Source organism: Lynx rufus, unplaced genomic scaffold (genome assembly GCF_022079265.1).
Source record: "Lynx rufus isolate CCGP_SWC_20201006 ecotype Redwood Valley unplaced genomic scaffold, mLynRuf1.p SCAF_5, whole genome shotgun sequence".
NCBI classification, from domain to species: domain Eukaryota; kingdom Metazoa; phylum Chordata; class Mammalia; order Carnivora; family Felidae; genus Lynx; species Lynx rufus.
In genome coordinates this window covers 89,708,193-89,735,329 of record NW_025814867.1, presented here as the reverse complement: position 1 = coordinate 89,735,329, position 27,137 = coordinate 89,708,193, and the positions used below count along the sequence as shown (strand labels likewise).

The 27,137-nt window shown below is 51.0% G+C and overlaps 1 protein-coding gene across 2 annotated transcripts in view; it reads right to left on the bottom strand.

Annotated features, from left to right (window-relative positions):
- The window catches only part of MYLK (myosin light chain kinase), a 211,298-nt gene that overhangs the window by 69,718 nt on the left and 114,443 nt on the right, over positions 1-27,137 (bottom strand). The window contains exons 12-17 of one of the 2 annotated variants that reach the window (XM_047099178.1): positions 25,438-25,575; positions 23,638-23,835; positions 22,602-22,851; positions 16,245-16,316; positions 14,462-15,807; positions 7,229-7,345 (exon numbers count right to left, since the gene is read on the bottom strand). In XM_047099178.1, the coding sequence (XP_046955134.1) occupies positions 7,229-7,345; positions 14,462-15,807; positions 16,245-16,316; positions 22,602-22,851; positions 23,638-23,835; positions 25,438-25,575 (2,121 nt within the window). Of the gene's footprint in view, positions 1-6,789; positions 6,868-7,228; positions 7,346-14,461; positions 15,808-16,244; positions 16,317-22,601; positions 22,852-23,637; positions 23,836-25,437; positions 25,576-27,137 lie in introns of those variants that run through there. The other variant, XM_047099179.1, reaches the window with a different exon arrangement.

The following is a 27,137-nucleotide window of genomic DNA, read 5'->3' as shown; positions in this document are numbered from 1 at the left end:
AGTGTTAAGATGCTCAAAGGAGAGAATGTATTCAGTAGTGCTCGGGAAAGGAGAAAAATGATCATGTACCTATTAATTCATTCCTCCTGCTCACCACATTTCCTCAGCTCCCTCCCAGTCTGCTTTAAAATTCTCCACTTTCAAAAGCCCTGCCTGACCAGCCCCCACCCGCATGTTTCCCGCCTCCGCATCTGTATTCAGCTTTTGGGTGCTGGCTTTTACACTGACATGTGAGTGCACTACCCTGTCATGTGCTTTGAGCTTTGTTTTTAGAAGTTCTGTGTACTTTATCTTTCCATCTGACCATGAGGAAAGGGGCTCAAGTTTCCCTTTCAAACCAGGCACACCTCCAGACTTGGAGCCCCCCCAGGGGTGGGACTGAGCCCCCACTTCCCTCAGTCCTCCTGCCCCATGGGGGCTGTGCGTGCGCCAGTAGCCACCGGCCCTCTGTGAGGGCTGCAGCAAGGGGTGGGCTGGAAGGACCACGTGCTTAATCAGAACCAGCTCTGTGCTCACATGGATGCCCAGGGGATAAAAATAATAGTAATACAAGACTAAGAGCAGCTTGTATTTTCTATTTTAATCAGTTTGTGATGAAATTGAACTCCATTTCTAGATCTCGGCCCCAGGGCTGGAGTCCATTGCTGGCCGGGTTGTGCCCCCAAAGAAGGACGGGAAGATGGAAATATAGGGAGGTGGGGGGCCTCTACATAGGGAGGAAAATGTGTCCTTATATGGACAATACCTCACCCCCATCCACTCCTGGGCTAGCTCTGGACCTGACCCTTCAGGGCGGCATTTTTGCTTCTGTCTTCCCCAGGAGGTTGGTTCCCTGAATTACAAGCCTAAGGCAGGGGGAGTGAGGTCTTGGGAGGCTTCTGGGGGTGGGAGGGGGTCAAGCGTCCAGGAGCTCCACCAGGGGGCAGAGGGGGTGGCCTCTTTCTCTGCCTGAGGGCAAGCAGCAAGCTGGCTCCATCAGAAGACCGGGTGCTCTAGTCAGGAAAAGAGCTCCTTGCTGGCTCTACTCTTTGGGGCCTATGAGTCCTTGGGCAAGTTCCCTGAACTTTTTTGAGCTGACGTTCACCAGGAAAACAGGAGTAACACCCCAACAGAGCAAATGAGATGTAAAGTAACAGTGGGCATTCACTGGGTTACTTAGCCCATGCCTGGCACGATGCTAAGTGCTTTGTCTACTTGTTTCACGTGGAACCGTATCATTTGCCAATATTCAACCGTCTTTGGCCTACTGGGGAAGCAGTTTTATTCAGTTCAATTGAATGCAAGTTAGCTGCCTGTGGTGACATGACGGACAAACGTGGAAGTGGGAGCAGACTTGTGAATGTGGCAGGAAGAAGGGTGCATGGCTATCAGCTCAGGCACAGTCAGAGGTTCCTGATGGCCATGGTGGCAGTTAAGCGTGGTAGTTAGGAGCCAAGGCTTGTGTTTAAATTCCCACCCAGTTAGTTATTAGCTGCATGGACTTCAGCAGGCCCCTCGGTCTCTATATGCCTCAGTTTGGGCTTTTTTTACTATCGCTCCGCTAAACCCCCTTGTCACAGCCACAAAACCCCTTTGAATTGCTAAAGCTGATGGTCTCAGGCTCATCCTGTTCTCAGGGGCAGCACCTGACACACTGATGTCATCATTCCTTCCTTATTCAAATGGCTGTCATTTGGCTTCTGGGGCACGCCTCTCTCCTGGATTTCTTCCTGTCCCACTGTGGCCATTCCCTCTTGGTCTCCTTCCCAGACCTCTGTCCTGCCCTACTCCTCCTCCTCCCTACTCCATCCACATCCACCTTAGGGACCTCATTCACTCCCAGAACATTCAGTGACCTCTTATGTGGACAGCTCCCCTACCCTGCCTCCAACCCTGACCTCCTTACTCAACTCCAGGTTCATCTAAATGCCTGCCTATGTGATGTGCCCACCTGGACGTCTAACGGACATCTGACACTTCACAGGCACTTGATTGGCCCCTGCCCCTTACATGCCTATCTCAGAAGGTGGTGCCACCATTGATCCATGCTCCCCCATGAAAACTAAGTCACTTTGACTTCCCCTTCTCTCCATCTCTTCTTCTTCTTCTTCTTTTTTTAAATGTTTGTTTATTTTTGAGAGAGAGAGAGAGAGAGAGACAGAGCATGAGTCGGGGAGGGAGGGGCAGAGAGAGAGGGAGACACAGAATCTGAAGCTGTTAGCACAGAGTCCGACACAGGACTTGAACCCACAACCCATGAGATCATGACCTGAGCTGAAGTCAGACGCTTAACTAACTGAGCCACCCAGGCGCCCCTCTCTCTCTCCATTTCTAATGCATCAGCAAATCCTATCGGCTCTACTGTGAGAATAGATTATGAATCTCATCACTTCTTACCTCTTCTGTGGAGCCTAAGCTGACATCACCTTCTGCCTGGGCCATCACAGGAGGTCTCCCTGCTCTCCCTCTCATCCACACAGGGACTGGGTGACTCTGGTCACCAGGGTCACCTGAGTGACGCTTCACCATGTCTAGAGCTGGCCCACCACACTCAGACTGACAGATCTGGCGGCTGGTACTCCTCAACTCGTTTCCCACCACTCTGCCCTGGCTCACAGCTCAGCCACCCTGGCCTTCCTACTCCCGGGAATGCCTCAGGTATAGCTTCTGCTCGGGCTTTACTCTCACCAGTACCTCTTCCTTCTTACTTTGAGACTCCTTCACACTTTCTTCAGGCCTCTGTTCCAATGTCACTTCCTCATAGAGGCCTCACAGCCACCTTCTCTAACAGTAACATCTTCCCCACACCCTACTTTGCTTGTGTCGTAGCACCTGGTATTGCCTGAGATTACACGTCTGTTCATCTATGTTACTGTTTCCCCCTCACAAGAATGTGAAGTTCCCGATAACAGGACCTTCTGTTTTGTTCACTGCTTTTAACCCAGCCCCAAAGCAGTGCCTGGCACAGAGTGGGATGAATGACCACGGGATGCCCGCTGGAACATCACCTCTTACCACACAAATGTACGACCCTCCATAGCCATGAAGCCCTTGATCTCACTGGTAGCTGTGGCCAGGGTGGCTGGGGGAGGGTGGCCTAAGCTGCCCTGTCTTGGGATTTGGGCCTACAAAGGGTTTTGTTTCCCTACCTGTCACCTGGAGTGAGAGGGAATGGGTCACTCAGGCCAGGTGAGCAGAGGACTCCCCAGTAGGAAGGGCTGTTACTAAGGCAGCCCTGGATCTCTTGGACAGTGGATACTGCCATGCTATTCACTAGACAGAGACGCCATACCAAGTCATGGAAAGGGTAGGCTGTAGAACTGACACACCCAGGTGTGAGCCCTGTCAGGGTAAATCCTGTTCTAACTCCCTGCGCAGGGTGACTCCAAGGGCAAGAGCTTTGGGATCAGAGACATCCAGAGAGTCTGCATCTCCTGTGTACTGTCTGCATGACCTGGGGAGGATGCTGACCCTCGCCGAGCCTCGATTTTCCCACCGAGAGATACCCTGCCCAACTGTTGGATGAGCTAAAAATGCACAAGAGCCTCTGGCCAGAGCAAACCTTGAAGGTCAGCTTTGTCCCCCTGGAAGAGTTCAGGCTTCAGGTGCTTTCTGGGGTACAAGGTTGACACTGGTCCTTCTGCTGCACTTGGAAGGAACAGGGGTGTGACCAGATCAAGAAAGTGCACGAGAGCACCCTTTTTCTTAGGGAAAAGACACACAGCATGATGATAATGGCCAGATGTGCTAAGTTATAAAAGCTACCTCTCTTTGTCTTTACTCTAAGTGGGAAAAAACAGGAATGTGGCTAATACAGAGTGGCCAATAAGCCAAAGTCATTTTCATGAGGTCCTGAAATATATCCTTATATTGGCCACAGATACATAGTCTTCATGGTGTTTGGCACAGGCTGTGTGACTGATAGCTAGTGACTGTCAGGGGGTAGGGCCAGCTCATGTCAGCATGAGCTATAGTGGAGAGGAACCTCACTGCCCCTTGGGAAGGAGGGACACAGTCCTATTGGGAGGTTAAGCAGGCAGCTGCAGATGGAGAGAGAAATCAGGAGACCCCACGCAATGAACGAACTTGCAAATTCAGTAACAGTCCCTTCTTAGGGCAAGTTTGATTAAAAACTATGGGTGCTCTCTTCAGAAAAATGCTCTGACTTAAAAGCACACAAAATTCTGCCTATAATTTCAAAGAGTCCATGGACCCCCTGGGATCTTTCAGTTAGGTACCACTGCCTTGGGGAGAGCCGGGAGCACCAGGGGATGGAAGGAGGACAGGAAAGCAGCTGGGCTGAGGGGAGCACAGGAGGGGAAACGGTGAGGCAAGGTGGCAGGGGAGCAGTTAGGGAAACTGCAGTTCTTTGTGAAGAGGTGGCTCATGACTGAGAAATAAAACTCCATGTGGCAGGAAGGCCACCCACTCGCAGGACACTAATATATCTCCAAGTCTAGCAACAGGGAAAAGAGTGGGTGTGAAGGGGCTGCCCTTTTTCTCTTTGAAAAACAAAACCAATTAACTGAGAGTCAGTCCTGTTATCTCAGCTGGTCTCCCTTTGACCTCTTTGCTAGCTCTTCTCCTAAGACCCAGATCCCAGTCGGCAGCCCTGAGGCCAAACTAGAGATAACTAATGGTGATCAAGATTAGTGGAGAGTGGGGATCCTGGGTGGCTCCGTCGAGCCCCACATCGGGCTCTGTGGCGCCTGACAACTCAGAGCCTGGAGCCTGCTTCGGATTCTGTGTCCCTCTCTCACTCTGCCCCTCCCTGCTCATTCTCTGTCTTTCTCTCTCTCTCTCTCCCAAGAATAAAACATTAAAAAAAAAAAAAAAAGATTAGCAAAGAGTACAAGCGAATCTAGTAGAAGGAAGCCAACTTATGGGTAAAAAAGTCCCATATGTTGCTGAATGAATTCCCCAAACCTTAAAAAAGAAAAAAAAAAAAAAAAAACCCAAATGTATTCTATAGGGAAAAAGAAATTTTTATTTTGAAAACAAAGTTTGGTTTTCAAAATAAAACATTTGCTGTTTCTCAAAAAGGTGCTGACATTTCGCAGATAAGGAGAATAAATTGCTGTCCCGCCTTCAGCTAGCCCTGTAAATAGGACCCAAAGAATCCAGGGATCCCCAAAGCAGCTATTAGCAGGCGGGGCTTCCTTCTAGATTGGTTGGGTCTAGCATGGGTCTCAAGTGTGGGCTGTTTGGAGTCAAGTTCCCAGAAACACTTTTTTTTTTCTTTTTCTTTTTTTTTTTTTGTAAACTGCAGCACCTATAGGGAAAGCAGCAGGAAACGTGACCTGGGCAGGTGACAGCCCAGGTCACACACCACAGAGTACCTGGCGGCAGCAGCCCCTCTACCCAGAGCCTCAAAACATGGGTTTCAAGCCCGGCTCTGAACTGACCCATCAAATCCACTCCTTGGACTCAGAGCCCCAGTGACAGATACATTCACAGAACTCCTCCAGGGAGACACACACACAATAGTCTTCCATTTCAGCTTTACTGCCGGCTACTGACAATTTAAGTTGTTTTGCCATTGTGTGTATATGTTTTTTAACTTTTCAGCGCTCTTTTTTCTTTTATTATTTTTTTAAAGTTTAAAAAAAAAATTTTTTTAATGTTTATTTACTTTTGAGAGAAAGAGAGAGAGAGACAGAGACATGACCAGGGGAGGGGCAGAGAGAGAGGGAGACACAGAACCTGAAGCAGGCTCCAGGCTCTGAGCCGTCAGCACAGAGCCTGAAGTGGGGCTCGAACCCACAACTGTGAGATCATGACCTGAGCTAAAGTCAGACACCTAACTGACTGAGCCACCTCAATGCTCTTTTTTCTTAAAAAAAAAGAAAAAAGAAAAGACTTTCTTTTCTTCCATTCCTAATATATCACGGATCTCAGTGTTTATGATCAGGAAATCAGATTATAAAGCCGAGAATGGGGACAAAGGTTCTACATCTTGTGGAATGGCAGGGAAACAGGTCAGGACTTTATACCCCAAGTGATCATATTCAGGAGTCAGAAGAGCAACAAAGTTGGTCTTTGAGTTGCCTTATTTGGACACCAGTTTTTCACGTGTCACTAAGAGTTACTAACCAGGCATTTCAAGAGCAAGAAATTATTTCCCCCACACAACCTTTTCAGACAGTTCCAGGCAAGTATCAAAAAAGAAGAAAGCACTCTGGATTGTGAATCCCACTACAGCATTCTGGCTCTAGCTTGGCCCTCAACAGACCAGGAAACCTCATGTAGGGCATGTTCCTTCTCAATGGCCTTGGTTTCCTACTCTTCAAAATGAGGGTGGTTGCCTAGATCATCCCAAGGTCTGTTCTACTTCTAAGGCTCTAATTCTAAACTTCACAAAGAAGAGAGAAAGAAGAGTCACAAACACACAGCCTGCTTTAGGATAAATCTCAACCCTTCACAGCTTGGCCTCCCCCTTTCCTCACTCAGAAACTCCACTTAGAGGGCGCGGAGTGGCTCAGGAGGTTAAGCGTCTGACTTTGGCTCAGGTCATGATCTCTCGGTTCATGGGTTCCAGCCCCATGTCGGGCTCTGTGCTGACGGCCTGGAACCTGGTGCCTGTTTCGGATTCTGTGTGTCCCTCTCTCTCTGCCCCTCCCCGCTTGTGCCCTCTCTCTTTCTCTCTCTTTTTCAAAAATAAATAAACATTAAAAAACAATGAAACTCCACTCAAACCAGGCAGCCCTCTGCCCCCACATTTCTTCCTTTCCCTCTGCTGTATTACAACTACTTTCTCTTCTTGCAGAGGTGGGCTTCTCCCCTCTACCCAAAGATGCAGCCCCAACTCACCTCCTCAGAGAAGTATCCCCACATGGACCCCGCTCTACTCCGTCCTCACCTCACCAAGGGTCTGACCTGCCAGCACTGACACTTGTCTGCTGCAGCTTGTAAAATACTATGTAGTCATTTTCCTGTGGGTGTGTCTTTTCTCCTCCACCCCAGTGCCTGGTTTCCCCGCTCAGCAAGCTTCTGCATCTGGGGGTCAGGACTGGGGACAGGGCAGGGACAATAAGGTGAGCGGCCCTTCCTCTCAGCCAGGGGCAGGGCTGCAAGGTCACATAGGGCCATCAAGTAGAGCTGCCATTTTCCTTTCTGGCTCATTTTGTGCAAAACAAATGCCTCGGGTAGGGATGGCAGTCTTGGATGCAGTTCTGTTTAGGTATGGTTGGCCAGGGAAGGGCTGAGAAGTGGGACTACTTTGTGGCAGTGATGGGTGGGCACGACCTACCATCCACGGTGACTTGGCAGGAGCACTCAGCCTGGCCGGCGCCATTCTTGGCTATGCACTTGTATACGCCTCTGTCCTCGGGCAATGCCTTCTCGATGGAGACAGAGCACAGTGAACCTAGGAAGGAAGAGGAAGAACCACTGAGTGGACCCAATATAAGCCCAATACCTGCCCTGGGACCTGGGACATGGCAGGTGAATGTTATTCACATGGATAGCCACTGGGAGCCCAGAAGTCAGACGTCCTGTGGGAACCAACCCTCTCTCCCTACCAAAGGTCAGGGTAGTTTTTTCTGATAAGCCAGGTCCAAAATAACTGATCCCTAAGTATATTTCCTCCTGGTACCCTCTTCCCAAATTCCAGCAAGCTCTCTTATAGGGACATAATGGAAAGGCACAGAAGAAGAGAGCAAAATAATATCAGCTTTTGGAGAGCATCCAATACAATAGAAGGAGCGGAGGGACCCTGGACCTGAACCCTGGCATGTCACCAAGAGAGATAAGTAGTAGCCAGGCACAGGTTTATAGACCCATGTTAGGAACAGTGGCAGGTGAGGAGGCTCCGCCCAGCATATAGCAATTATTTATTCCGGGAATCTTAGAAAAGGGAGTCCTGAACAAAGAGGTGGGTGAGAGAGGCAGGGGTCCCTGTTGAGCAGGAACACTGACCTGTGGGAAGGTCTGCTGGGAGAAAGAGGGAACTATAGCCTGGGACCCTGGAGCTATCTTCTCAGGAATAGTATCTGAGCTGAGAAGCACGGCCAACGAGGGGCAACTGGGCTGGGAGAGGGGCACTTTGGGGCATCTCCCTTCAGTGCAAGGTCTTTTGGTGACCTCAGAGAGGGGTAGAGTCTCTCCACCCCAGCAACCTCTTCTGGCCTGGTTAGGGAAAGGAGAAGCCAGGCTGGGCACACACAGGAATCAGGGGTCTGGTCCCTGCCCACCCTAGCTCTCTCACCCCAGAGCGGGCTACTTCCCTGGAGCTCCCCCCTTGGGGGATTTCCCTCAGGATGTGGGGGGAGGCCAGCTGAGGGCTGGGACTGCTGGGCCAGGCAGGAGGGCAGTCGCACTGGAGTTCCTGCCTTCAGACACACAAACAAGTCAACAGCATGGCGTCCTGCCCAAAGCTGCCCTGTTGTCAGGGCGGCAGTCATTACAAAAAAGAGGAGGACAGAGCCAGGGCCACGTGCATCCTGCTGCCTGGAGCCACTGGCTCCAGCTACTCCACTCCCCCTGCCAATTGCTCAGTATAAGCCACCGGCCCTGCGTGGACAGAACTGTGTTCATCCCAGGCGTACGTGCAGGGCAACATGGCCAGAAGGGAGGTCAACAGGCACTGCTCCCAAAGGGTCTTTGATCTCAAAAAGTACCCTCACCCCCATTAGGCAGAGGCACAGACTTGAGAGCAATGAATACAAGGGTATTCAGAGAACCTCACTAAGGCTAGAAAGGAAGGCAGAGGCATTTAACAGTTCTCTTTGCTTCTTGGCACCTGGCTTATGTCTGAACAAGGAAACCTTAGTCCTCCGGACCACCTCCCTCCTACTCATACAGACCTTACCTCTCAGGAAAGGCCTCCCTACATTCTCCCACAGGGGAGGGCAAGGGATCAGGATCTCTTCTCACTGTAGTTAGGAGACAGAATTTGCAGAAACTGCAACAGAAAGGGCTCAGGTTGGACTCACTTTCATGGGAGTGAGACCGTGAGGCACAGGAATCTGGGATTGAGGGTGACTGTCCTCTCTAGAGAGGACCTTCCACTCATCCGAGAGGGCAGGGGGCTGCTAAGATGACCTCTCGCATCCTGATTTGAGGCTTAGAGGAAACACACCCCCTTTTGTCACTTCCCTTCAGTCTGAGGCTAAGGCTCTGGGAGCAGACACCCCACTCCCAGTACATATCCTGCTTGGATCCCTGACTGTGCTTCAGCTTCAGTCCCCTCACTGCTTTCAGCCTTAAGCCCAAATGGCACAAAGTGCAAAGACATTGGTGAGACCACCAGGAGAAGTTGGGGCGGTTAGACCACAGCCCTCACCCCCTCACCAGGGAAAGTAGCAGAACAGGCAGCTCGTCAAGCCTCCCAAAGCCTGGACCCCTGGCCATGTGCTTGTGCTTGCGTGGGCTGGGGGAGGGCCCCCAGGCAGGCCTGGAGGCCCGGCTAGCCCAGATTGAAGAATCTGGTATTTCCTGTGGGACAGCTTATTCCTGACCTCCAGAAGAAAAACCGTTTCCCAGAGTTTTTTTTTTCCCCAGAAGCCTCAGCCTGGTGGGGAATTTTGAGGGAGGTGAGGGGGATGGTAGCAGTCACCACAGAACCAAGGATCCAATAAATGGCTCAGCTAGAACTGTCCCTGGGAGAGCCCCTCATGGCCATGGAGTCTGAGGTCTCCCATCTTGCTCCAAGTGTGTGGCGAGAGGGGAGGCCGGGGTGGGGAGGGGGTGTGCAGGGTGAGAGGGGGTGGCCCAAAGCCCTAGAGGCTGTGCTCTGAGGATACCCTCAGTGGGCAGTGCCTCCCCACCCTGGTCCCCTAGAACGTCTGGACAGTGCAACTCAGCTCCAGATCACCTCCTTGAGGACAGTGCCTTCCCTATCACCCATAAGCATCCCCAGCCACAGACAGACCTCTTCTGTGCCCCGGGTTTCTCTTTATCAGAGCATGTCTTCCAAGGCCACTGCTGAAACACATGTCTGTCTCCCACACTAATTCTTGGAGGGCAGTGACTGTGTCTATTATGAATCTTTTTCCTGAGACTGGAATGCAGTCACAATAAAAAAGAAAAAAAAATTGCCATCTGAGATGACCAAGGCACATTGCTGTAGCAGGTGATCTGGGAGGATCTATGCAAGAGAAAGTCATGAACATTTAGTCAAATAAAACCTACCATTGAAAAAGATAAGATAGTTTCTGAAAGGAAAAAATTCCTACGTCAGAGTTCTTCAAATGGATTATGCATATAACAATATTGCCTTGCATATTGCATTTATGCACTAGGATGCATAAATCCTAGTGTTTTGTATGATGAATTCACATAGATTTTTAAAAAAGCCTTTGCAAGATCTCACATTAAAGGTGATTAAAAACGAATCATCGGTTGACAACGGCAACAAAAATAAATTCTCGTGTTAGCCTAGGAGACATGTTTGCCAGGGAAAGAAGCCTGGCCTGGGGACAGGAAACAGGGCATAAAGATGAAAACACTTCTCGGGAGCAGTGTAGAGCTCCCCTTGGCTCACTGGCCATCCCTCCCAGTCCTCAGCCAAGGCCAAAGCCTGAGGAGCACGGCTGCAGGCCTGAAAGGGCCTGGTGTCATCCCTCCACAGGTCTGGAGGCCAGGCCCAGCCACCATAAGTGGCCACCATCTGCCTGGCAGCTCTGGGGGATGCAGGGAGGGGAAGGGTGCCTCTACATGTCCCTTCAAGAATTAGCAGTCAATGCCAGCCGACTTGTTACACACCTCTTCTCTCCTTGGTGCTAAATGGGGGGAACAAAACCCTGTTTTTAGGGGGCCTGGAGGCTATGAGCCCTATCCAAGCCACAGGAGTTCAGAGAAGCCCCCTGAAACCTGTAAACACAGCAGTAGGGTGTAGATGTATGTGCGGACCGTACTCCACGAGAAGTCTCTCGTGGCCAAAGGCTGGTGACAATGGTCTGGCAAGACCTAGAGGAAGCAAATTTTGATCTTAGATGACAACAGCACAGGATTCAGAGCAGTGAAGGAAGAAGGATTCCAAGCCAGTGAGGTGGGGGGCAGAGAGGATGCAGAGTGGGGTGCAAAGGACAGGGAGACCCCCTTAGCCACTCTCTCCACTTTCACCCCCAGACCACCTCAAACCACCAGCTTCCTTATTTCCATCAATGTCAGTAGAAATGTGACCCCAGTCACCCAGACACTGGCACACAGTGGTCTTCCACTCCTTCCTCTTCTTTATCTGCCCCCTGCTCCCAAGCCAGGCAACAGGATCTATTAACTCTGTCCTTGCTTCTTGAACTGGTTGTTTCCTGTCTGTGCCATGGCTGCCTTATTATATTAGCCCAAGCCTTGCCACCTTTCTCCCTGACCTCTTCAGTAGGCTCCTTACTTGTTTTTGGGTAGGGAGTCAATCAAAACCCCTAAACCCTTACCCTAGCTTTGTGTGCACTGCTCCTCATTCCACATTCTTACATGGCTCCCTACTGCCTTGAGGATTGAGCTCTTTAGCATGATATAGGATGGCATGGGACATGCCTTCCTCTCCAGCCGAGCCCATGCTGTGAGTAGACCTGCCTTTGCTGCTGCCAGAGCCCCTGCCTGAGAAGCCCATACCTCCCCTCCTTTGCCTGCCATGGGTCCTGGCCCAGCTCATTCAGCACCAGCCTTTCCTGTGGCCCCAGCACTCAGCTCCTTCTTCTATACCTACTAGCTCAACTTCAGCACTTGACTGGAATAGTTTTATCACTGTGAGTGTGTGCCCCCTCTTTCCAGATCTATGGAGAACAGATCCACTCACACCTCCCAGAGTGCCCTGCTCCCTGCAGTGGGGCCTGCTGAAGTGGTCACTGATAAGGCTTGAAGACAGGCTTTCTTCCTGGGGTCTGTGTCTAACCCAGGCTCTTGAAGACGTAGAGGGAGAAGCTCTAGAGAAGGGATGGACCGAAAAACGGGGATGGTATTTTTAAGACCAGGCACTCTCCCTACCGTGGCAAGGCAGACAGGCCCATGTCAAGGTCTGCTTCCTCCACTGCAGGGAAAATGCCAGAAACCTGGCAAGCCTAGAGGGCACCGCCAGTCTTGCAGCCTCTTGACAACTACTGACAGTGTCGAGGAGTAAATAGCCATTAGTATTTTCTCCTGATGGACAACGCTCTGGGTGAGTGCATCATGAAAGGTTTCTCAGCTGTACCAGTGTGCTGACTCCTAGCAAGAGTTAACTATGAGGTAAGACGGCATGGAGGTCTAGGCGCCTGAACTCAGCTGCCTACCTTCAAATCCCAGCTCTGTCACTAACCTGTTGCACAATCTCGGGCAGGACACCTCACTTCTGGAAAAGGGCAGGATTAAAAGAGTGAAAAGCGTAAGATGCCTAGAGCAGTGTCTGGCACATGGTGTTTGTTCAGTGTGTGCAAGCTATTCTTAAGTTTTCAAAGGAGAATTACAAATGTTTAGAATATTTTTAAAAGTTGGACTTGGGGCTGTCTCTACAACCCCTTCCTATCCACCTCCCTTAGACCTTCTCTATCCACTCCTTGTGCTGGCCTTCTTTTAATCATTTCTTCTTCCTCTGATTTGGACCTAAACTGTCCCTTTGAGGTGGTTTCTATGGGAGGTGATACCGGAGTAGCTGGGTCTCTACACCCTTTAATGCTCAGTGACAGGCGATACCACATGCTCAAGACCCTCTGGACACGAGCAGCCAGGGTCTAATGGCTCAGGCGTGTTTCTGAGACCAGAGCTGAGGTCTGCTTACACTGCTCAGTCGAGAAGGCTGTATATAAGCTACTATTAGGGACCCTGCAGGTTCCACACAGGTCTCCTTTGGGCACTGCCCTCAGCTATCTGAACACTGGCTTCCCTGAGGCTGGTGTGGCCATGGGCCTCATGTTGTGCAGGCCTGTGTGACCGCACATGTCCCAAGGGCGGACGGCTACCCACCTTCCATCCTTCCTGGAGAGATCACCACAGGGTAGCCTGGGAAATGTTCCCAGTCAGGGTTTCAGATCAGTTCTACCAAAGGCTTCCCAACTGGGAGGGGCCCACAGGGGTGACAGGGACAGCTGTGACATCCACTCCCCTGGACATCGCACCTCACTGTGGTGATTCCCCCATGCCCACCTGTGTGTGGACCACAGGCAGGCTGGACTAGCAGAGGCAAGGTGGGGGTGTGTGTGTGTGGATGAGATGCCTTCCCAAGGACCCTGCCAATCTGGAGATAACCACATAAAAACATTCTCCTATCAACACAGCAGCAGAAAATAAAACACTTTCTCTCTCCTGGTCAACTTCCCCTTTACTCTTTTAGCACTTAGATTCAAAACGCTCAGCTGCTCCAGATTTGCTGACTGAGTTACAGGATAAAGAGAGAAATTTTACTGTGGGCTGAGAGGGATACTGCTTTCTTCAAATGCTCCTCCATTCGCCTTTCATGAGGAAGGAAGAAGCCTGATGAAGGGGGCAGTGGGGGAGGGGAGAGGGGTGTGCAGTCAGAGGACAGAAAGGGGAGCAGCGCAGTTGGGGTTGTTTGTGACATCTCAGTGGATCAGGACTCATAGGGCCTGTCCACCTGGGCCTCTGCTTGGCTGCCGCCCTCTACCTCTTAAGGGTAAAATGCTATTTCCTGGGGAGCATTGTGCCCTGTTCTGTCCCGAGCCACCAGCATCAGCCTCAAGCTCGGGCTGGGCTCTGTTCCAGCGCTGGCCACCAGAGTGGGGTGTGGGAAGTCTGCTGGACTCGGAGCTCCCCTACAGCCTTGAGATGCTTGGCTGAAACATTTCAAACCAAATTGAGGGTCCAGGGAAAATGTCCCTCTCACCCCCATCTCTTCTCTAGGTATAAACTGACCCATCTCAGAATTCCAGACGCTGAAAGGCCCCAGATGTCAGGATTTAGTGCCCCCCCCCCCATAACCCAAGAATGTGAAATACCAGCAAACAAAAGTCTCATCCAAATTAGGAAGCGAGTGGCTCTGTCCGCCCAGGAGTGTGTGCCGTAGGGGCTGTTTGGGGTTTTTGGCTTCTCCGACAGAGCCCTTCAAACCCACAATGTTATCAAGTCTTAAGTTGTTGTTGACCCCAAACCATAGTCCTGTGCCACCCCGTCAGTGCACACCCTTCTCCTAATCCAAACTGCTGCCGCAAAAGCAGCTCTCAGCTCAGAGCCGCTGGTGGGCTCCAGCCCCAGGGTCCCGTCACATCCACGCACACAGCCCTCTCCACACCAGAGCTGTGGGGCACGAGCTCAGGCCCAGGGCAGCTCTGAAGAGCCACGGCTGGGGCTGCCCTGAGGCAGCTCTGCCAGACAGATGCCAGGACTTGGGCACGTGCCACAGGACCAGCCACCCACCTCTCACCGCCCAGAGACGGAGTGTGTGCCCGAGGGCCCTGAGCAGGGCGCCTGTCTTGTCAGCGAGGGGGCACAGAGGCTGGGCATTCCAGCCCAGGCTCTGGGCTGCAAATGGCAGTCAACAGGCCCAAGGCTCCATGAGCCTGCAGTGGCCCTGATACAGAGCCCCCTTCTTCCCAGCCCTCGCCCTTGTTACCTTCTTGGGAGAGGACGATAAACTTGGTGGTCTTGAGTGTCTTTCCATTCAGCGTCCAGGTGATGGTGGCGGGGGGGTCAGAGGACACCTGACACTGGAGTAGCAGCTTCTGGCCCTCCATCACGTGGACATCTTGTAGCTTCTCCTTGAAGGTTGGGGCTGTCCCATGGCTCTCTGATCTGTTTTCATTATCTGTGGCTCCTGCATGCCCCCTCTTGCAGTTCACATCATTCTTAACCTCCTTCTTGAGTTCTTCCTTCCCAGCTGTTTTTCCGGTCTCAGCAGGCTTGGCGTTGCCCACGGATTTCGGGGTCTCAGCAGGCTTGGCGTTGCCCACGGATTTCGGGGTCTCAGCCGGCTTGGCATTGCCCATGGATTTCGGGGTCTCAGCTGGCTTGGCATTGCCCATGGATTTCGGGGTCTCAGCAGGCTTGGTGGCACTAATGGATTTCGGAGTCTCAGCAGGCTTGGCGTTACCCACGGATTTCGGGATCTCAGCAGGCTTGGCGTTGCCCATGGATTTTGGGGTCTCAGCAGGCTTGGTGGTGCTCACGGATTTCGGGGTCTCGACAGGCTTGGTGTTGCTCACAGGTTTTGGGGTCTCAGCAGGCTTGGCATTACTCAAGGGTTTCAGCGTCTCAGCAAGCTTGGCGTTATCCACGGGTTTGGGGGACTCGGCAGGCTTGACGTTGCCCAGAGGTTTTAGGGTCTCAGCAGGCTTGGCATTGCCTGAGGGTTTCAGGGACCCTAAAGCCTGGGCATTGCCCACAGCCTTTGGACTTTCTGCTGCCTTGGCATTCAAGGCCTCGGCATTGTTGCTACCATTCTCTGCTGGTAATTTTTTCTTGCTGCCTAACACCGAGCGGAAATCTGGGGTGGCGGGTTTCGGAAGCGGTGCCTTCTCAGGGACCGGGGTCTTAGGAGTCCCCTTCTTGGCCAGAACCGAGCGGAAGTCTACCTGCTGAGGGCTATGCACCTTCCTCTCTTCCTCTGACACAGTCTTTGGCTTCACTTGCCGTTGCAGGTTGGCGCGGAAATCCATCTGCTCGGCTGGGATCTCCTTTAGGTGCTCTTCTGACACGCTCTTGGTGCTCACCTTCTTCCCTAGGAGGTCACGGAAGTCCAGCTGTTCCACCTCCTGCTGGCGGATGGCCTCCTCTGTGTGCTGCCGGGTCTCCACGCGTCTCTTCAGCACTCCCCGCACGTCCTCACTGTCTTCCTCCTCCGGCCAACCCTGCCCTCTTGCTGGCCAGCCGGGCCTCAGGGTCCCATAGCGGTCACCGCCACCACCATCAGCACTGGCTCCCCGGCCACAGAGGCCCTCACAGCTGGCAGGCTCCCTCCCCCTGCAACCAGTGAAGGGAAAAAAGGAAAGTAGCAAGAGGAAAAGGGGCCGGGTAAGAACAAAACGTCAGGGGAGAGCAAATCCCTGAGGGAGGGAGGGTAAAGGGGAGGGAGAAGGGGAGGTTGGGGCTGGCCAGGCTGTGTTTATAGAAGGGAACATTGGTGAGAGGCTCTAGCTTGCTTACTTGGTTTGTTACATCGGTAATGACTTCAGTAGCCTTATAAGGGTGTGTGCAAAAAAAAAAAATAATAATTCCCCCCCCCCTCCTCCCCTGCTTTCCCTCCCTCATTCCCCTTCCAATCTCTCCCTCTTGGCTCAGCAGCCTCAGCTGGAGGATACGAATAATCTGGGGCTGCTGGGCTGGGCCTGCAGGGGCCAGGAGAAAGGTGGGTGGGTGGTGGCATGGGGCCTGGCCAGGCACCTCCTGGGGGCACTCACCGCAGGGGGGCTCTGGTAGGGCTGCTCTGTAGCATCAGTGACACCTGGCAACTGCATTCGCCAACCCGGTTCCTGAAGAATTCGAGAGATCAATACAGATCAAGAGGCTCTCTGAGCCAAGGGCCTGCTCAGCCGAGGGCTGTGAGGAGGACAGGGTAAGCAGGAACTTGGCCAAAGGCTGGCTGGCTTGCTCCAGGGTACAGGGAGTCAAGGGCTTAGCTGTGACCCCACATGCCCACACAAGCCTAAATTTAGGGCAGGGACCTTCTCCTCTTTGGTCACCCTTTTTCCCCCCAGCTCTTGTATAAAAAGGAAAAAAAAATCTGAACAACAGCTTAGACAGATATCCAGAAGTAGGAATACTTTTCTGTAAGTATATTACAAAAATAATACAATCACTCAATAAATAAAAGAAAACTAAAGTCTAAACCTGCTAGGGTGTGATGGAGCTGCTTGATCTAGACTGTGCAGCCCTGGGCAGTGACCCTGAGTCTGACTTCACACTCCCTCAATACAGAGATGGTTATGTCCTCTCTGCAGTGTCCTTCCTCCCCGCCCTCCAGCTGCTACTTCCCGTCTCCTGCTCGCAAAATGAAAACACCTTCCAATCCCCACGCATCAGCCAATGCCCTCAGATCAGAACTTTCTGAATTAAAAACCGAACAGGTGTCTTCCTGTGTGGATGGCCCTTTCTCTCCTTCCTTCCGGTAGGGAGAGCTCTGGATTCCTCAACCCACAATGAAAACTTTAGTGGGGTGCCTGGGTGGCTCAGTTGGTTAAGTTTCTGCTGTTGGCTCAGGTCACGATCTCACAGTTCGTGTGAGTTCGAGCCCTGCCTCAGGCTCTATGCTGACAGCTCAGAGCCTGGATCCTGCTTTAGATTCTGTGTCTCCCTCTCTCTTTGTCCCTCCCCTGCTCACGTTCTGTCTCTCTCAAAAATAAATAAACGTAAAAAAAGTTTTTTTGAGGGGTGCCTGGGTGGCTCAGTCAGTTGAGTGACCAACTTCGGCTCAGGTCATGATCTCACAGTTTGTGAGTTCGAGCCCCGCGTCGGGCTCTGTGCTGACAGCTCAGAGCCTGGAGCCTGCTTCAGATGCTATGTCCCCTCTCTCTCTGCCCACCCCCACTCATGCTCTGTCTCTCTCAGTCTCAGAAATAAATAACATAAAAAAAAATTTAAAAAAATGTTTTTTGAACTTTAGCATCCCTTTAAGTTGAGGCTCCTCTGCTCAGGGAGGGGCTGTACCATGCTTGGGTGCTGCAGGGACTTGGAGCCCATCAGCTCTCCAACCCCACAAGGCTGCCATCTGCTGGCGGTTCTGAGCTCTGACCAGCCAACGTTGCTCAGGCGGGGTGGGGGCAAGGGGCGAGGGTGGGGGTAAGCAGGACTGAGAGCCAAGGGTGACTCTTCAAGGTGATAACCTCCCATTTTATATAGTGACCTCCAGCTTTCATTCACAACCATTATCTTCTTGTGCCTATAGCATCCCAGTGAGGTATGGAGCACTAGTATGCCTATTTGAAAGGTAAGGAAAGGAGGCTCAGGAGTTTATATGAGGCAGTGCTGGGACTCCCATGGTCTCCCACTCATGCCCCCTGCATGGCCATCTTATTAGCACTTCATGGTCCGACGTGTGCCTCAGATCCCACCACAGATGAGTGCCAAGTTCTGTGACAGGTTCCTTACATAATCTATCTCACCGATTAGGTTTTTATTTTATTTTATTTTATTTTATTTTATTTTATTTTATTTTATTGTATTTTTATTTTAAAAAATAACAATAAGGCTTAGAAAGATTAAATAATTTGCCTAAAAATAGCAGAAAAAGGGATGGACACCTGTGTCTACCTGAATCCAGGATCTGTAACCTTCCCACTCTGCCCCAGTGCTTGTCAGTACAAGTCTACTCATGTCTCTGTGTGTATGTACATATCAACCACACGCATGGATACACACATACATGGGATCTTACCTGGTGGACACCTGCACCTGCAGGTCTGTGTCCGGGAACAGGTGTATAAACACAGTCATCCCCACGTGCACAGACATCTGAGCATGTGTTCATTCAGCTCTGTTGATGTATGCGGGTATCTACCTCGCTTTGCCTGGCCTCCCTCCCAGTGGAGGGCCAGGTCCTGATCAGACTCGGGAGGCCTGTGGCGTGGCAGATGATATGCAGGGGAAACGGGGGGTGCTGCTCACTCCCAGGCATGAAGACCCATTTGAAACAAGGATCGGTTGATCTGTGCTGTCCTCCAACTCTCCTCTCATCTATTGGGGTCCCCTCCTGGTCACCTTCCTTGATGCTCAGGCTCTCAGGGGGCCCAGATTCAAGGTTCTGGGGGCCTCCTGTCCAAACAGTTTGAAGGCTCAAGGGTGTTCCTTTGCCCAACAAATAGCAATCAGGTGCCTCCTTAGTACCTGGCCCTGGGAAGGCTAAGAGGCCCTCAGAACATCCTGAGCACTCAGCACAGAAGGGCTCATGGGGCTTTGGATCAACCTGTAGCGTAAACATGAGAGGTCATTTGTGGGTGAGGCCCAGCCCCCTGGCACCCCACTTCGGCCAGGCTGCTGGTCAGTATTAGGCCGTTCTTTCCCCCACTTTTCTTTCAAGCGCAGGGTGTGGGGCCCAACGTTAGTGAGGAGCAGCAGGACAGGATGGCCAAGGACCGTGTTTTCCCAGTAGCACTTTCCAACATTGCCTCAGCTGAGTTTCTTCTTGCCACAGGCACAACACAGCCCGGATGCAAAAATCAGGAGTAGACCCTGACCAGATGGCTATGCTTTAGCCCAGCCATACCTTTCAGAGGCTTTATATGGTGGGGTTCCCAGTCCCCGGAGCTGGAGTAAGCTCTGTCTCCCATGGGGAAGCTGGTAAGGGCTTCTGTTGTTTTCCATTACCCGCCCTTAAGAAGGGAGCACAGGTAGCCTATTGCTAGACCTGTCCACAGGCCTCACCCTGAAGCACCTGGAGAAGTCTGAGGGGCAGACTGAGGTAAACGTGGGATACCATGGCTGCCCCACTAAGTGGTTCATCCCTTGGGGTGACCTGGGGGTCACCATTTCTGCAGCCATAAACTTAAATCTCTGTGAGGCCTTTAAGAAAGTCATGTGTTCGTTCAGAGTCTACAAAGGTCAGAAAGGCCTGTGGCCTGGGACCCACACACCAGATAATATAACCAGCCAAACAGCCTCTTGAAGCCATCTTTGGTGTCTGCATCTACATACTCAGTTATAAAGTCAGGCCTGGGGCTGAGGATGAGGCCTTATGCCCAGCCCAGCTGCTGCCACAGCAGGTATGGGGCTATGACCTCATAGGCTGCACCTTTCACAAACTAGCAAAACTCTTTTTGCCAACCTCCCAAACCCTGAATAAGAAGCCCACTCTGGACCCTGTCCCACTCTGAATCACCCTTGCCTGGAATGGATTTTATAGGCAAAATTAGTTTAAAGAACTAATTTCCTGGCAAGTCTCAATCTTTCAAAAATTTCAGCTGAAATTTGGAACTTTTTTTTTTTTTTTTTTTTTTTATTTTTTTTCAACGCTTTTTATTTATTTTTGGGACAGAGAGAGACAGAGCATGAACGGGGGAGGGGCAGAGAGAGAGGGAGACACAGAATCGGAAACAGGCTCCAGGCTCTGAGCCATCAGCCCAGAGCCTGACGCGGGGCTCGAACTCACGGACCGCGAGATCGTGACCTGGCTGAAGTCGGACGCTTTACCGACTGCGCCACCCAGGCGCCCCTGAAATTTGGAACTTTTTGACACTTCCTCTTTTAGTTCAGGAGATAAGAGCTAAGGAAGGGGAGGCAGAACCCATCTAGCCACACCTATTCCGCAGCATGAGCAGGGATAGATAGGAGCTGTCACGTCACCCACCCCCCTGCATCCCAGCCATCGGGTCTCCCTCTTTGAAAGGCATTCTGTTCTTGGGTCTAGGTCTGATTTCTGCCAACATGAGAAAAGCTGGAGGGGATGGGGCCCCTGGTGGACCTGGCACATACTCCCCAGCCGGGGACAAAGCCAAGGCAGGGCAACAGCTTCCCAAAGGAATGAAGAGGATGGACTTTGGGGAGGGGCATGGGACAAGGGCTGTGTGGATGTGAACCCCAGCGCAACTTCCCGGATTCCCTAAGTTCTCGTGCACTTGAGAGAAACAAGGAATGGAAGAGAATCTGATTAAAAGACAGCGATGAGGGTTCCAATCTGGGCTCTGCTACTTGTCTTTGGGTGGCCGTGAGCAAGTCTGTGACCCTGAGACCTCAGTTTCCCCCATTATTAAACGATGAGTCGGCTGGATAACTTCTGAAGTCCCTTCCAGCTGGGACAGTCTAAGTTTTATGACTATCCCCAGCTGGGCCCAGACAGTCTGCTTGCCGACCTCCCAGTGCAACCCTCCACTCTGGCCTGGCAGACTTCCCACAGCCCTTGCTTTGCTCTTCCCTACCCTTTCTTGTTCAGCCTCTTCAACATGCCCTTAACAGCCAAGCCTTTACTCATTTGCTAAATCTCAGCCTACTGTCCTCAGAATCCCACAAAAAGCTCATCTCTTCTAGGATGTTTGGCTTGATTAATGTGAGTATTGTCCCGCAGCACTACTCCTTCCATGCAGACAAGCTCTGGTCTCACACGTCATCAGTTTCCATTATTTGTACTGGCCTGCGGGAGGAAGACAGTATCTTCTTCCTATTCTGGAAACAGATTTGCCTTCCTGATAACTGGTTTGGGTGCAAGGCAAAGGCTGTTGGTGTCTTCTGTGCATACTGCTGATGGCAACAGGATGACCAGGCAGCCCACAACCATGTCAGCAACTGACCACAGACACTCCATTAACTCAGCTGAGATTCGCTAAGCCTTGCCCAGCTAAGCTGAACTTCCTAGAAAATCCAAAGAAATAACAGATGACTATTTTTATAAAGCCACTCAATATTGGACTAGTTTATTATGCAGCAAAAGCTAACTGATACAAGCATAAAGCGCATGCCCAGCAAGGACCCAAGAAGTGAGGCACAAACTGGGTTTTGTTATTATTATAGGAATAATGCTCTGTCATGCCAGTAGCTTTGACATGTAGCTACAGAGTCTCTCTGTAGCTCAGAGCCTTGGACATGGTATACTCAGTACTTAGGAGAGCAAGCTCCTTACAAAGTGGCCAGGCACCCGAGCTAAGGCAGGACCAAACATCTTTGGCATGTGGCATAACCTTCTGTTTTCAGGGTTGAGGTGCAGACGAGTACTCTTCTTCTGCTCACATCAACCCTAGGGGCTGGCATTCGGTCTCCATTAGCCCACAGCTGGCATGGAATTTTAAGAGTTACAGCACTTTCAAGGTAAAAGAACATTTCTGGATCACTTTCATTTAACAGACACTAACTGCTGGCTCTGGGCAGCACTGTTCTAGGCACTGGGAGCAAAGCAGTGTGTCTTCATGGAGCTTTACCTTCCCCTGTAACCTAGAAAGACCTTAAACAGGAGGAAAAAAGGAATGGGCATGGTTAACCTGCCTGTAGTGGTTTTAAATGTCTACAGGTTCTTTGACATTCCTCTCTCCAAGAGATGGAACCCTCTTGGGCTGCACTTAGTGACTTCTAACAAACAGAATGTGGCGGAGGTAACGGTGTGTGACCTCCAAGGGTAGATCACAAAAGACACTGCAGGTTCCAGCTTGTTCCCTCCCATGGATCACTAGGTCTGTGGAAGCCAACTTCCATGTCACGAAGACACTCAAGCAGTCCCAGGGAGAGGTCCACATGGCAAGGAGCAGAAGCCTCAGGGCCCCTAGTCCTGTGAGTGAGCCATTTTAGAAGTGGATCCTCCAGCCTCAGTCAAGCCTTCAGACACTACAGTCCCTGCCAACATGTTCACTGCAAAATGATGTGGGATGTGCAAGGCACATGATGTAGAAATCATCCCACAAAGCAGCTTCCAGTTCCCAACCCATAGAAAGTGTGAGACAATAACTTGTTTTAAGCTGCTCAATTTTGGGGTAATTTGTTACACAGCAATAGACAACTAATACATTCCCTCTATCCTGCTGCCTTTCCGATTTTAATCAGTTCTTTCCTCCTTCATATTCTCCGCACACCACATAATGAGAGAACAAAAGCTGGGATGTAATAAGACAGAGGACTCTGGGCAACTGAGCTCAGTGGGGAAGGTTCTCAATGAGCACCTTTGCATTTAGTGGAAAAAGGAAAGCTTGTTGGCAGCACCAAGGCCTCTCTTTACTTGGAAGCCCAGCTCCACATTATTTCAGGTTTCTGCTGGATTCCCAGTCCCGGGTGGAGACTTTGACAGGAGGTAGGGATCTGGGGGTTAGTGGGCTAAAGGAGGTCGGCAGGACACGCAGACTCACTTGAGCAGGATCTCGTACTGGCCGGCATGCCAGGCCTGCACATTCTTTAGAACCAGAGTGAACACGTCCTCATTCTGCAGCACCTCGAAGTGGCCAGTGTCTTTGGAGAGGGCCTTGCCATCTCGGAGCCAGTGCACGGTAGGGAAGGGGTCTCCAGCTATGGCACAGGAGATGAGGACACTTTGGCCCAGGGAGGCTGTCACTGAGCGGGGCTTGCTGATGAACCAGGGCTGGGTGCCATCCTGAGGCTCTGGAAGTTGGCAAAGGTTTGGATTAGAGAGGAAGGCCTTTCAGCAGACAGCATCTACTCAGCTTTCCGTGGTGGTGAAGGTCGAAAATTGCACGTTACCCCAATAACAGCATGTCCAGAAATCACTTTCACTGGATGTACAGTTACAGCACATCCTTCTCGTGGTAAATCTGTCATGGTTATGTTCTCTGAGGATCATATTGACATGAGTTTGTATATCCAAAGCAAGGGGAGGTAGCCCAGAAGGTACAGGTGCACTGGGCTAGGTGCTAATGATCTACAATGAGATGTGTGTAATTAACAGTTGTTCTTGCTTTATGTGTCCTTACCTTGTCTCTCTTCTTAAATAAAGGTTCTCTAAAGGCAAGGACTCTAATAGGCCATAAGTCACCTCAAAAGCTATCACTACACTAATGTAGCATTGTGTGTTAACTATACTTCAGTAAAGGGGGGAAAAGCTATCACTATCCAGCTGTTAAATGTATCACAAGATTTTTCTCCTGGCACTCGATGCAGCTTGTCACCAGTAACTCAGAGAGGGAAGGGACTTCAGAAGGCAGGGAACAGTGGCTCCCCTCAGCCAGACCCCAAGACAAAGGTGGGAAGCTGGCCTCTGGGGCTGGAATGGGACCAAAGGGGCACAGGGACTGCAGGGGAAACAAAGTAAGCTCACGTGGTTTCCTCACCTCCAAATTGCCTATGGAGAGACCACAATGGTCTATTCCCTATTTCCCACCTATTTCCCACCCCTGCCTGCCTCCACCCTGGTCAGCCCAGCAGCCACACCTTGCACCATGAGCACTGCCTGGGTGCGGACCTCTCCAGCGCTGTTCCAGGCTTCACAGGTGTAAGTGCCCGTGTCCTCCGGGAACACTTCCTGGATACAAAGGCTGTGCCGAGTCCCTCTTTGTTCAAAGTGGAAGTCTTCGGACTCCTGGATCTCATTCCCATTGTGAAACCAGATGACCTCAGGGGGCGGATTCCCTGCATAGGCAGATAGGGCAGGTGGACTTGTCAGGAAGGCGCTTCCCTGGGCCATGTGTCAGCTTTGCACTTAATCCTGTGACACTGTACTAAATGCTAACCTCTCTATGCCTCAGTCTCCCATCTACAAAACGTCCTAACCATGTCTTCCTTAAAGGTTTGTTGGGAGGACTGAATAAATTAATATGGTCTCACAGAGCAGCCCACTAGAATAGCAGATGAGAATAGCATCTGGCACAAGGAAAGTGCTCAATGCATGTTCATTATAATTATTTAACAACAGATTTGCAGAAACTAGAAAGGATCAGAAGTGAAAAAAATCAGAATTCAAATTGCTTGGTAATACTGAGTAGTAACTGGCTCACTGGGTGTGCAGCGAATGCATATCCTGTCCCCGCCTCCACCCCCAGTGCACACACAATACGATGGTGACTTCGCAGTAGCTCCTCTGTCCATTTTCACCACAAGGAAAAGTCAGTTAGCATTCCATTTTGCTACCACACAAATGTCGTCTGAGGGTAGAAACGGGCACCAGCTCGTACGGGTTTCCAAGCACAGCTCAGGGTGCAGAGCATTTTCAGTTTTACCAGCCTACTTTCCTGGGTAGGTTCTAGCAATTTGGTGGGTCATAAAACAAGGGCCCCCTGTGGGGGTTTCCCCTGCCGTAGCATTATGCTCTGCTTCCCGAGGAGCACGGCCCCCAGGAATGGCTGCCGAGGGAGGCTGTGTGGTGTCAGTCTGTCTCAAGGACAGAGGAGACCGCGCCATCTGTCTCTGATGGGTTAGCCAGCACGGGTATGGAGGCCAGGTGCAGAACACCTCTGATTTCTGTCAGCTCGAGGAGTATGCACAGGGGAGGCAGCCCGCCCTTGGCCTGGGACTGTCATGGGACTGCCTCAGGCCTGCAGGAGCAGGAGGGGGTTCATTGGGGATCCCTGAAAGGGGGAGCCCATTGGCTCTTACACAGCTCATCTTTATTACTTCTGCAGCTCAGGAGCAACCACACCCCAGGAGGACGACCTCTAGGCTGTCAGAGGGACTGACCAGTGGTCAGCAATGAACAGGAAACTCCGGATGCACTTGGGCACAAGTCTGTTTAGAAAGCCTGTGCCAGCAGAGTCCCCAGGCTTCTCCTGCTGGCCTCTAGCAAGGACTGTGACAGCTCACAATGGGCTGCCGGTCACATGCTCTTGTCACCCTACCCTGGTTTTAGAAGGACCTCTGCTCTATCTTCTCACTTTAAACTTAAATACAGCAACAAAGACCATCTCCCAGAACTGGGAAGTTCTCACATCAGCTGTGTTCAAAATCAGTGTTCAAAATCTTCCAGCTACATTGGCCCCATTATGTCTTCCCTCGAATCCCCACCCTGCTGGCTGTGGTCATTTTCTTCCCCTGGGCCACCCTGAATTAACCTTGAATCCAGAAAATCCTGCCCAGAGGAAGCAGAACAGGCTCCACTTCTCTGGGTCCACTGACTGACTGTGCCATGCTGACTTTCTGGTGGGTCAAAGATCTCGGTGGGACGATGGGGAGCAATGTCCATGCTGCAACCCCACCTGTTCTCACATACACCCCAAGGAGAGAGATGCAGACACAGACCTGATACCTGGACTGTCATGGTGACCTGGCTTCCATCCATGACTTTGAGGTCAGAGAGGCCCTGCAGGAAGAGGGGTGCGATGGGCTTGCTGGGAGCTGCGGGCAGAAGATACCCACTCTTCCTGTCGCTCTTCTTTTCTGTGTGGCAGACAATAGAATGTGGGGTGAACAGTCATTTATTCACTCAACAAACACAGACTAAATGGCTGCTGGGCAAATGACTGTGTTGAGGCTCAGGCTCCAGCTTAAGGCAGACTGCTAACAGATAAGGAGTATGGGGAGTTGCTGGAGATCAGTAGGAACAATGAGAGCCTGTTTCTCTACCTGGCATGCCAGAGCTCTTGCCTGAGAGCAAGGGGAAGGCGGGGCCTCCACAGGGCCACGCCCCATGTGGGCTTTGGTTCCTGAGAACTTCAATAACTGGCATTTGAGGGTTTTTTTTTTTTCTTAAATTTCACTCACTTTTTTGAATAAGTAATACACTTACATGCACAAAATTTAAAAAGTCCAGAGTATGTGAGGTCTCCCTTCTATCCCTGACCTCTGGCTGTCAGGCACCTCTGCCCAGAGGCAGCCAATTTTCACTTTCTTGTTCATCTTGCCAGAGACAGTCTATGTATATAACACAAAGGAGCAAATAAGTACACTCTTCCACTTTCTTCTCTTAAGGAAACGATAGCACACTATACACACTATGGACATCTTTTCATTTAACAATACACCTTGATGCCTCTCATAAAGCAGAAGTAAAGAGCTTCCCTGTCGTTTTCTACGGCTGTGTGACACTCTACTGCCATCCCAGGAGATTTTAAACACCTCAAGAAAGCCAAAGATGCTCCGCCCATGAGAGTGACCCAAATGAAAAAGACCGACCATCTCAAGCACTGGTGTTGGCGAGGGTGTGGAGCTCCGGGACATCCCACACACTGCTGTACCACGAGTGGTACAGACCCTTCTGAAAGCAGCTTGGCAGTTTCTTAAAAAGCGAAACATGCATTTACCACACCATCCGGTCATTCTACCCCCAGGTATTTACACAGGAGAAATGAAAGCACATATCCAGACAAAGATTTGTATACAAATATTCATTGCAGGGTTATTCCTAATGACCCTAACTAGAAACAACCCAAATGTCCATCAACAAGTGAATGAATAAAAAAAGTGTGCTATATTTATGCAGTGGAATACTACTCAGCAATAAAAAGAAACAGACTAGGGGCGCCTAGGTGGCTCGGTCAGTTAAGCATCCAACTTCGGCTCAGGTCATGGCCTCATGGTTCGTGGGTTCGAGCCCTGCCTCAGGCTTTGTGCTGATAGCTCAGAGCCTGGAACCTGCTTCAGATTCTGTGTCTCCCTCTCTCTCTGCCCCTCCCCCACTCACACTCTGTCTGTCTGTCTCTCTCTCAAAATAAACATTAAAAAAATAAAAAAGAAACAGACTAACAATAGACACTACAACAGAGACAAATCTCATAAAAATGACATTGAATAAAGGAAGCCAAAGAAAGAGCACATACTGGATGATTCCATTTATATAAAAGTCTAGCAAATGCAAAATATAGTGACAGCAAGCAGGTCAGTGATTGCCTGGGGCTTATGGGGATAGATGGTAAAGGGGCACAAGGAAGCATTTGGGGTTGATGGAGATGTTCATTTCTTAAGATTGTGGTGAAGGTTTCATGGGTGAAGGTTTCAAATTA